Here is a 12,104-nt window from a genome sequence, read left to right as displayed (position 1 = left end):
CTTGTGTATTTTCTTAATTTTTTTAAAATTTCACTTTATTTTAACCATAAATTATCATTGGGTATGCTTAATTTATCTATTTCACTTAACCTGATTTTACATTGATCTCGGCTCCCCTCCTCCTTAGGTGACGTCATAATGTCATGGAAATTGAGAGGATTAGTCTAACTCGACTCCTCCATTTTTGCCAATGTCTTACAAAATAAGACCTACTAGATGCTCGAGTGCGTTTGGTATGCTGCATATTTTACTTCCTTACTCTTTTTTTTTTTTGGAATCACTTCATTGTAATGTTATCCATTTTTTTTGCTTAAACATACAGCCAGCCTCTTCCAAAATTTTGGGTTCATATTTGAGATGAAATAGTTTAATGTATTTTTTCCCTAATGTTAGAAATGAGAAAAGTCTCCAAATGTGAATGGAGAAAAAAATCTTGAGTGGCATGCATATTCCTGCTTTGCTACTTACTCTATATGTTGACTGAGTAATGTATTACTCGTGGAAAATCCAGCAGAAACCATGTCAGAAATAGCTCCTGGATTGATACTGGGATCATAAGAAGCGCTTAGTTTGAAAAATGGAATTTTCCATTGACTCAATGCTTCTTTTCCTGAAAACAAGAGAAAAATTTCTTTGAATGCTGGTAAGTTTTATCATGAAACCAGTCGTACAGATACAATTCATGTAGGAGACAATTTATTTTTCTCCTGGAACAAACATGGTTCATAGCCTCTGAGATCTAGCTTAGTATTTGGCTTCTCATCTGGTGTCTCATGGGCTGAAACCACCATATTCGATCATGGCATCCATGTGCTTCTCCCAATATCAGATTCAGCTTCTAATTTAGCCTAAAATTGGCTCAAAAGCAGGCCATGAACAGCACACCAAGTTTGAATTAGGCATTTTGTTGTCCAAATGTTTAAACATGCATATATATGTACATATATTTTAATAATTTATCCGAAAAAGAGTAAATTACCCTTTGGAGGTTGGCAGCAAATAACAAAGCAAAATTATTTTATAGCAACAGATAAAAACCTTCTGCAACATTGATATGAATTGGTGAATACCAAACTTTTGCATCTTTGGCCACTCTTATGGTCACCCATCACTTACATAGTTAAAAAAGCATTTAACACACTAATACACGTATGTAAGTGGTTAAATATTTTTGTTGGAAAACTAACCTATTAGCAAGGGCAGCCAGTGGTTGTATATAATGTTGTGGTAAATGCCTGTTAAGATCTTCCTTGCCTGCTGGAACAGATCTTCATCTTCCCAGGTGGGATTTCTTTTACGGAGTCTGCGAGCTATCCTGTTGTGCTGACGCACAAATATTGTTTGTAATGCAGCAAGGGTGATGAGCTTGTTGACCTGTGTGTTAGCTATATAAGAAAAGGAAAAACATGAATCTCCAATTTAGAACTAGAACTGTTTACGAAGAACATTGTGAAAACAGAAAAAAATGATTGTTTATCCTAGGTCTTCATACAAAATTTATAATGCATGACTCAGACTCCAAAATTGTATTTCCATACCTAATATTAGGTAGTATGGAAATACAATTTTAATATATTAGGTAGTATGGAAATACAATACAATACCTAATATTAGGTAGTATGGAAATACAATTTTGGAGTCTGAGTCATGCATTATAAATTTTGTATGAAGACCTAGGATAAACCACTGAAACTCTCTTCTCACATATTTTTGGCAATTTTGGAATTTTTCTTGATAAACTTGATTAACTGTTTGAAAAATTGCACCACCAAAGTGAAAGATGTCCTGTCTTCTAGTAATTACAGGTGATTTTTACTGTGACCTATTAAAAAATAATGCTGACAAAAAATCATTTATTTGGAAGTGTATTAAAATGTACTTTCCTTTCCCCAAATCAACTGGTAGTCAAGTTTTTTGAGAAATGACATGAATACTTAAATGGTCAATAATTTTTATCTTATAATTAGCCTTTCTTCTTTGAATATTTGTAAGTACCATTATGTCTCTAAATATACTCCCTCCTTTTATATTTGTAATCTTCTCCCCTCCCCCTAATTTTATATGTATCCAACTTTGGAAAAAAAGGTACTCGACCTGGAATATGACTGTGACTTTTCTCTTGGCAATATGAACAAAATAGGGTAAATATATTTAGATCAATATTATAATGAGATTTAAGTATTTATGTAGATTGAAATTCTAAAATGAATCATTCTTTAGATTTGGAAGGCAAGCAAAGGGACTTACGTGAGAAATAACAGGGATCGTTCTTGGCGGGAGCTCCACAGACTTCTCTAGCATCATAAACGTTTGGCAGGAATTGGCGGTATGCTTTTGGGTGATGTTGATGACGCACATACTTGGTTCTCAATTGCCCCTTCTTGAATGTCCTTAGTAATTTAACCTCTTTGGAGCGTGATCCATAAACTTGAGAGAGGTCAAGATAGGACGGAATGAGGTTAACCTGTTAAAAAGTTGAGAAATAGAAGGAAATATGACTGAGGAAGTTGGTTGAATTTTGTACATCTGTAGGGGAAAGAAAACCTAATTTTAACTTTGTCACAGTTCGGCGACGATGAATTTCATGGCACTGCATGAAACAAATGACTTTGCAAGCAATTATGTGTGTACACAGTCACATATTTAACCCAAACCTGAGTAAGCCAAATATTTTTTCATGATGAACTTCATCCTTAGTATATATAAATTTGCAGCCGTGGGTACAAAGTCACTTTAATTAACTCACAAAGTTTCATGCAGTGCTTCATGATAACAGATCCAAGTTTCCTCTGAGTATTTAGGATAGTAATTTTTGAAGCGGTCAGGTTTCATCTAGAAATATGATTATTTTGACACAGAATGAAAAATCTATTTCCATTTGTTTCATTTTTATACGTGTCAGCATGAAAGTTACATAGTGGATGCTAACATTTAAGAAACAAAGGTCTCTTACAAAAGCACTAGAATCAGCAACTATAAATTACATTTTCAATAATCATTTTGTATAATGAAGCCTAACTTTTACTTTTAATTAATTTTAACTTGGCACCTGATCAAATAGCAAGCTTTGTTTTTTGGCATCAAAGAAAAGGACAATTGTTCAATATTTTGTCCTCCTGTCCAAAGTGTGGTTAAATGAAAAACCTCATGTATTATTAGTGTTCAACTTAAGTGTATTTATTGGGACCTCATATGATACTATTTATATATTCATATGATAAAAAAAAAAGCTTGCTCACCTGTTCAATAGGGCGATGACTATCTTCACGGCACTCTTGACATATGCCGATCCTTTCATAGTCAATGCACTCCTGATCAAACTGGCTGAAGAATGAATCATTCTTTGGTACTTTGATGGGCAAACATGAAGGTGGCAGGAACTTGCGTGGTATCATCTTTCCGTGGGCCGTACAACACTGATGTGACTCGTCACCAACTGGATTAATAGATGAGGAAAATAATCATATTGGAGTGACCTACCCTCACCAACTTCATTTCAAGGTGAGAAATCAACTAAAATGTGATGTGAAAAATTTTACACCAAATTGCAAGAATTTATTTAGCTGATAATTCAATGTAATGGATGTGTTTTGTATTGTATTGCTACAACTGAAGTTGATGTGCATGAGAGGGTGATGTTGGCACCAAAGTTGGTTTTCTGCCAGCTACGGCTTTCCTTGGAGATGAAGTTGGTCTGGTAGCCAACTAGATTATTCAAATTTGACTACTTGAAGCCAGTAACCCTCAGCTTTTAGACTGAAATGCTGGAAGTGGGAGAGATTTCTTGGAGAGAATTTGCTCCATTGATTTGACACAGTTCTGATGCTTTGAATGAATATGAGTGTATGTGGTTATAACTTGTATTTACCCATCTCCTATTCAATATTTACATCATAGCGCATGATTTAGCCATGCAAGGTATTTATTATAATGCCCTATTGGTGATTGGTATTTTATTCTCTAAATTAGGTAGCATTTAAATGCGTGGGCACCCTATAGTGGGCAGAGTTTCAATTGTTTTCCAGCTTATTAATTGTTTTGAAACCCATGCCCTTAAGATAAGGAGTAGGTATTTTTCCTGCTTACAGCGGCAGATTCATATGGGGGGTGAGAAAGGCGTGTTTTCTGTACCTGCTACTGCTTGTTTCTCTAAAGCTAGTGGTGTTGTTTGGAATATAATGAGGAACTGAGAGTGCTTGAACAATGGCGGTAAATATTTTGATAAACTTACTGCGACGTTTTAGCTGGAATATATCTTCTGTCACGAATATCCAGAATGCAATAACCATCTGTGTGATATGAGGGAGCCTCTGACTTTCAAAGTTGAACAGGGCCTTAGTAACTTCCCTGCTGCTTGGTAATTTCCTTCCATTCTTGACGGATCGCCGCTGTGTGCTCAACCCTGTGAAAGGAAGAAAGTGCTATAGCTTGTAGTCATTCTGAGTGTTGCAATCTTTTGTTACTACTATGTATTGCCTTAAATGATGTTCCCCACCAAATCACTAATTTTGTGATTTTAGTGGACCTATATTAGGAACAAATTTTTTGTCAATTCAGGTAGATTCTTTTCTAAAATTTGAAATAGACGCTAGAATACGGGAATGACAAAAGAGAACTAATGCAAATAAAATCAAGCAAACCATTTCAGTGGCCTCTCACAACCCACTAATGTGGGTTAAACAGTTCATTTTGACGAACCCTTCACTTTGAACCTGTTCAGTGAAAAGAACAGTTCAAAATATCTGTTCACAGCGAACAGTCAGGGCCATTCAGGTAGAAAATACTATTAACCGGGCATTCAGAGTATATGAAAGCTTAGTTTGGTATCATATGGTTTGTGCAGCATGTTATTGTAATTTCAAGCGAATTCTGTCCCAGGCCTTACATAGGTTATCTGTGTGCAGGAAAACATCTGCTGTCCACTTGTAGTATTAGCCAGAATTAATATTTATCAACTCAGCATCTGATTTTATTTGCATATTTAGTGCCAGAAAAGTTTTTAAATATGTACTCCTCTTAGGAGCCACTTAGACTTTCATATACAACCAACAGTTCTTCATAAATATTTTGAGTATAAACATCATTTGTGATTATCTTTTTAGACTCTTCTGTAATATAGGTATTAATTTTTTCTCCCCATTACAGCCAAAGTCTAGTATCTATCCACACAAATGATGCAATCAACAGGCAATAATAGCATGCATAAGGCAGTGAGAAGTAATCACTTTCATTGCCATATTAGTACTTTTGGTAGAATGCAAAAATATAGTAAAACATGTTACAGCCATGGAACTCTGTAACATATTTAAGCATTAAACATGGAAAAAAGTAATACCTAGTTAACGCTGTGGGGTGTATTTATGTGCAATTAAGCTAAGTTGTCACAATACAATACATACATAAATGTCACAACGTGAAAAACCTAATGTCATCAAATAAAATCAACATTGATAGCCTGTATTTTTCATTCCTTCGAAAATGATGGATATATGCCTCAATAGACTTTCTCTGGAAGAGTAGGAAGTCCTTCATTTTCAATGTCATATTACACTACAGACAAGTAATTTGAGGAAAGTTGGAGCCAAATTTGTGTTTCCCAAAATCGCTAGTTTAGACCTCTATTATAGCAACACAAGGTAAACTATAGATTAACCCAGTTAAAAGTGAATATCATCACGAATAATTTAATAACAAAATAAATCTTGGATATAACATATTTTAACAATTTCTGTATAAATTTTCTGTTTGCTGAAACAGATTTTTGCATTAACGTAACTAATAAAAATAAAGTTTTAACCTAATGTTTAAATGAACTTGGAACCATAGTAAAAATGACGAACAGATTACCGATCCATGAATTGACCGCGAGGTTATAAAATGAACAGTTCTTCAAAACTTCCTGTTCAATGTTCATGATTGCACTGCACAGGTGCGGTATATTTGGTCCATCAGGTATGCTCACCAAGAGGTGTTTTGAACTGCAGCTTACTTCATCAAGTGCGTGATGGCTACAACAGATATGTACGTTATGCTACAACAGTAAGATGCAGACCATCCAAGGCCACCAAAGTGTGCCATAGACAACCGAGCCCCACCCCTTCTTTCTCTACCATTCCCCTCCATCCACGAAAAAGAACAAGATAGCTGCTGAACAGTTAGAACGGGTGTTCAAAATAATAGGTTTCTCTTAGCTGTTCTTTTTGTGAGGGTATTCATTTTGAGGAGGCCGTTCTTTTCCCCACAGCGTTCATTTTGTGGAGGGTATTCTTTTCTCGGGGGGCATTCTTTTTTCGGAGGCCGTTTGTTTCCTCCTATTGTTCGTTTGGGATCTGGCGTTCATTTTGATTTCGTGTTCATTTGAATATTTGCATTTGATGAACAGGATACGATTTAGAGGTGGGTTAAACTGTTCATTTTGATAAACCATTCACTTTGAACCTGTTCAGTAAAAAGAACAGTTCAAAATATCTGTTCGCAGCGACAGTGGTGCAGCGAGGGGGGAGTTTAGGGGGTAAAAACCCCCCCCACAGCTCAGAGAAATTTCTAAATTTAATCCATTTTATTTAATGGATTAGTATTATTTGCATAAAAGTCTTAGGATTAATCAAATATCCCTCAGAAAGCCGTAATACTCACCATTTGGAACCATCAATCTTAAAAATTTTCTGGAGGAAGGCCCCCGCAACTCCCACTTACCCTGGAGGGTATGCAATACCCCAACACCGCAAAGTATTAGTTGCGCCTAACCCCCCCTAGCCTTAATTTTTGGCTGCGCCCATGCACAGCGAACAGTCAGGGCCATTCAGGTAGAAAATACTATTTACCGGGCATTCAGAGTATATGAAAGCTTACTGTGGTATCATATGATTTGTGCAGCTTGTCATTGTAATTTCAAGCAAATTCCTTCCCGGGCCTTTACTTGGTTATCCGTGTGCAGGACAATATGAACCGCCAGACCAAATGAACAGCCAGAGGAAACGAACGGCCTCCAAAAAATGAACGCCCTCCGATAAATGAATACCCTCCGTTAAATGAACGCCCTAGAAATGAGCGCCCTCCGAGAGATGAACGCCATCCGAGAGCTGGACACCCTTGCGAAACGAACAGCTTCAGCGATGAAGCTGTTCTTTTTCGTGGACGGAGAGGAATGGTAGAGAAGGAAGGGGAGGGGCTCGGTCGTCCATGACGCACTTGGGCGGCCTTGGATGGTTAATGGCTTTGATGCCATCGTAACCGCCATCTGTTGTAATCACAACTCACTTGCTGCAGTTCAAAATACCTCGTGGTGAGCGTACCTTTTGGACCGAATACGCCTCTCGCGTGCAGTTCAGACATGAACAGTGGACAGGGAGTTTTAGAGAAGTGTTCATTTTCGAATTGGTTCTCTTCAGTGAGCAGTTCTTTTTGACCCATCTCTACCACCCTCTTTTTGAAAGTTTAATAAGCATTGACTAATTTTGAGGCTGGTAGTAAATTAAGTTTAAAAAAGTTGAATTAAAGATAACAATAACTGACTCATCACATAAAAAGAGCCCCCCAGTATTCTTGTGCAGTCGACATGATCTATGTTCATTGTATTCTTACCATCGCAATATCTTGCTGCCACTAATCTTGATAGTGGACCATTTTCAACTCCGGCATCTGGGTTTCTCAAGTTGTTGCAAGTTCCGTCATAGCTGCGGTAACCATATCGGGTGCAGGTACAGGGATGTCTTCTCACGCCACATACACGCATTTTTTGCCTTGTCATCATGATTGGTAGACCTGTGAGGAAATTTATATTCAGAGATGTGGTAGAATGGTCATTAAGCAATTTTTTCATCGTTGATTGTGATATATATTGAAAAATAAGGATACCAATATTTTTCCATTTTTTGATCTTTTGACTACCTAATTCTTCATCTATTCGCTGTAAAAAAAATCGAGTCTTAACCCTTTTGCATATAAGATGATGACGTCATGCACTCCTTGCGAGGAGGCCACCTTTTCTCAGCAACTCCTTCCTTTTATCCATCGGTCTCACATCTTTAGTTGTTCTCTACACTCGTGTGAGCATCTAAATTTCTCATATCTGTAAATTTTGAACTTAAGAGAAAAGCGCTTAATGAGGAAGACATTTTTTCATTTTTTTCACCTTATCTTTCCTTTCAAAGTATGTATTTTAATGAATTTTGGTTTTGTGTCTGAGTGAAAAACCCTTTCGCTTTTTCCTCTTGTTTATCAATGATTCTTGTCTTGGGCTAGGCTGAGAATTATGAAAACTCCGACACTAAATTTCAAGACCTAATGAATTATTTTATAACAGAATTTTTTAACTTCTAAATTTGTGATGCTATAGCCAGTACATCTGTGCGCTTCATTGTATTAGTGCCAAATGTTATAGCAAAATTTTTCAATGGGCTACACATTGAAACGCCTGATAATATGCTTGTTTTTAATGAGAAAACTTCTAACACTAAGTCGACACCAGTCCTGGTTTTTAGCCTGATTGTCTTTTAAGCAGGCCTATAATTTTTTATGGAAGTGCCCCAAGAACTCTTCTCTTGACATGGAAATTCCAAAATATGCTTTGCTAAAAATGTTTCTTCGACTGGCGATAAAATAGGTTTGGATTTTCGTATTTTATTTTTAAAGAATCGCATTAGAAAATGAAAACTTTTACGTGAACGCTCTGAATTCAAAGCTGGGATAAGAAAAAATGTTGAATACAATAAGAATTTTTATATCTTTGTTACAAAAACGTGGCATTAAATTCGATAAGTCGTAATAATTATAGTAAAATATTACAAAAGAACATTTCTTTCCTATTTCTTGAGTTAATAGCAAATGAATGCAATGAAGGCAAAATCACGTTAGTTTTATAAAAAAAATCGCTAGGATCGGCTTTTCAAAGTCGAGAATAGATTAAAATGGAACAATAAAATTATTAAAGTTAACACAATCTTTGCGCCAAAATTTTGATGAGTGAAATCCATCTATTTCATCTACTCGGGCAAAACAGTTAATCGAAAAAGTATTCAAAAGTACTTCGTTTTAGATGTTTATTCGTTATGGAATCTTAATTATTTCCTGATCACTTAAAACGAATTTTAGACCTATACTACTGTTTTCTCGTTAATATTTCAAGTATCATAATCACGCTTACGAAAATAAAATTTTCTTCTATCACTGATAAATATGCATTGTAAATGATCGTTTCGTTTCACGTTTAGTGGACTACCGAAAAAAGGAAAATTTGGGCCATTTTGTGGTGCGTAGCGATATAATGTGCGTGAGCTTTGTCCACAGTTGATTGCCGGATGTTTTACGTTGTACCAGAGGTTGTACTCAAGATAAATAACAGTATCGCTGTATGTTTAGTGGAACGGTCAGGTTGAGTCGTCAAATGAGGTTAACTTCGCTACGTGATGGTTCCTTATTTCGGTTTTAAATTTGAAATTTTAGAGCTGGCTTTTGAAATGATTGCATTCAGCTAAAATTTGCTTATCGCCGTTTAAGTTCTCCTCCTGGGAAATGCTCCCGCCACGTAAGAAAAATGATAAGAATGTTTAGATAAATGGCAAGGCCTATAGAGCTCATTTTTTTAGTGTCTCTACTCTCTGGTTAAAACATTTTAAAAAAAATTGTACGCGTATCGGAAGAAGCAATACGCTCTCAGAATGAAAAAGAATTCTTTTCCAGCTGCTGTATTCTTTGTCTAAAGCTTCTGTTCTTCTACGGCGTGCGTCAGTTTCTAATTTGTTAATGGCGACTTGAAATTGAGCTCCCAGAAAAAAAGTGCAATACAAAGATTGCATTTTCACAAAAAATCCGGATCTGGAGAAAATTACGAGAGATTCACGATTTTAATTTGATGGCGAGGACGCGGTGGCTGTACATTTACGTGGAGACTGCGTCGTGTGGTTTTCAGCGTCGAACACGCTCATCCTCAAGCAATTGTATCATGATTTTATATCTTCACCTTTGTAATTATATGAATTGTGCATTAATTAATCACTCTTGCAACGTCTTCTAATTTCTTATCGCCCGCAAAAGGGCTCCATTCAAATTTGGTCCGGTTGAATGGGGTCCCGCTTCTTTTTTGTGCTTCGAATTCGGGCTTCTATGAATGGCCCCTTTTACCCAGAATTTATTTTAGGATAATTTTTTTAAGGCAGCGATAGATAATGTGCGTGGAAACCAAATGAATACGCACTGACGGACTGTGGACAGCATGTAAAAATTTGAACTAAGCGGAAGAGTAGTTAGGAAATGTATTATTGGCGGAGAAGTCTCGCAGATTGAAATAGCCAGTGGCGTAACTATGGGGGGGGATGAGGGGTAGATCCCCCCAAAGCATCAGAGAATTAAAAAAGTGATTTCAAATTTTTAAATGTATTATTTTCGTCTCGCTTTGGATTTGAATGTGGGTATTGAGTGTGTATTGCTGAATTTTCAGGCCTTACTTATTTTTCATAACCAATTTTCTTGGAAATAGAAGTATTTGCCCGCACAATCATGCTAATGAAATCAGTTATCAACATTTTGACGACCTTGACCTAATGCCTTTATAGTTAAACGAATTTAACCTGATATTTTATCCGGGTTAAAGTAATATACCTTCGATTTCATTAAATTTTTGTGGATGTAAGGAAATAGTGGAACTGCCATTTTTAAATTTGCAGTGATAAGCCGCCCATTAAGATTCTCTCTAAAAAGATTCCTTTGTAAGTATCGTGAGCAGAGCGTAAATCATTCTGCATTCGCGCAAGGCTATACGAAGTACATGCGTGCATTCTGAGCCTCATTCATAGTAGGGTACGTACTTTTCCCCATCGTGCACCAAGAAAAAAATATGCGTATTCTGGAACTCCCAGAATATTCGCGAGTGATTATTACCCTATCGGTAACTTGAACAGCCCTGTAAAAATATCTTTTTGTCCGCTCTACATTAATACTTAATTGCCTTCAATGGTTTCGACACATGTGCCATTATCGGTGTCATTGATGTCGTAAAAGTATATATATAAATGTCATTGATAATAGCATTATTGTCGAAGGCATCGTCATCATCTATGCATCTATTTCTTTCAGACGAGGGCTATCGAGTACTGGAAGATTTTGCCTCGCGTGATTTTCCATGAATCTCCAAAAAATCTTAAGTTATTTGAAGAGAGTGTTGACTCATACCACACGAAAAAGGGAATAAGAATATACTCACGCTCCGGATCCGGGTCCCTCCTCAGTGTCACTGGAGGGTATTTCACGCAGACCTTGTGCGAATCGTTTTCCTCGGAAGAGGACGAAGACGACGATGAGGACGAGTCATGTTCATCCGGGTACCTCGTGGTCCTCCTCGTGGGCCTTCTGGTTGTGGTGCGAGGTTTACGCGAAGTTGACATTCTGGTGGTTGTAGGCGTGGTGGCCGTCGTGGTAGTCCGCATCGTGGTTGTCGTCCTCTGCCTCCTGGTCGTGGTCCTAGGCCCTCTCGTGGTCCTCCTGGGATGGTGGTGACCGTGTTCATCGCTGCTATGGCTGTGGCTATCGCTACTGTGGCTGTGGCTATCGCTACTGTGGCTGTGGCTATCGCTACTGTGGCTTTCTCCGCCGCTACTGTGGCTGTCTCCGTCGCTACTGTGGCTGTCTCCGTCGCTACTGTGGCTGTCTCCATCGCTACTGTGGCTACCATCACTTTCTTCGTAGCTGCTGTCGCTGTATTCATCGCTGCTGCCGTAGTCAGACGAGGAACCGGACGAGTCCGACTCCGAAGAGTGGAACGAATCCGGTTTCCAGTTGGGATGAACCGGGAACACTTGATTACCATAATGGACTGGGTAATTGGGATGAACGTGGTTGAGCCAGCGGGCATCGTTCTTAGTGCTCTCCTCGTCGTGCTTAGCAGCTGGATCCGCGTTGCCTGAAAAGAATCGGGGAGTTTAGCGAGTTAATGATCGGGTTTCACAACGCTCACCATACGCTGGTTATATCTACGTGCGTAGCCGGGAAAGGAGGGCTTTGGTGGCTTCAGCACCTATCCATCCCGAAATATCCCCTTGTGGCCACTACCCTGTCATACACTTGCTAAGGGGACCACTAGCCTATGGACACCTATATTCTGACAGTCC

General features: G+C 37.8%; 2 protein-coding genes across 3 annotated transcripts in view; one reads left to right on the top strand and one right to left on the bottom strand.

Moving 5' to 3' along the window:
• Positions 1 to 12,104, top strand: part of LOC124157597 (rab3 GTPase-activating protein non-catalytic subunit) — a 128,539-nt gene that overhangs the window by 77,524 nt on the left and 38,911 nt on the right. The window contains exon 25 of one of the 2 annotated variants that reach the window (XM_046532456.1): positions 3,251 to 3,336. The exons of the other annotated variant lie outside the window; for it this stretch is intronic. The gene's annotated coding sequence lies outside the window, so the exon portion shown is untranslated. Of the gene's footprint in view, positions 1 to 3,250; positions 3,337 to 12,104 lie in introns of those variants that run through there. 2 annotated transcript variants of the gene reach the window in all.
• LOC124157600 (chorion peroxidase-like) lies at positions 262 to 4,438 on the bottom strand. The gene is made up of 5 exons (XM_046532458.1): positions 4,232 to 4,438; positions 3,240 to 3,436; positions 2,248 to 2,464; positions 1,188 to 1,385; positions 262 to 610 (listed from the first exon to the last, which is right to left on the bottom strand). The coding sequence occupies exons 1-5, from the start codon at positions 4,287 to 4,289 to the stop codon at positions 465 to 467; spliced, it is 816 nt and encodes a 271-aa protein (XP_046388414.1). The 5' UTR covers positions 4,290 to 4,438; the 3' UTR covers positions 262 to 464.

The sequence above is a fragment of the Ischnura elegans genome, chromosome 4, assembly GCF_921293095.1.
Source record: "Ischnura elegans chromosome 4, ioIscEleg1.1, whole genome shotgun sequence".
Classification (NCBI taxonomy): Eukaryota; Metazoa; Arthropoda; class Insecta; order Odonata; family Coenagrionidae; genus Ischnura; species Ischnura elegans.
Note: the sequence above shows the minus strand (reverse complement) of the source record. Positions and strands in the feature narration are given on the sequence as shown.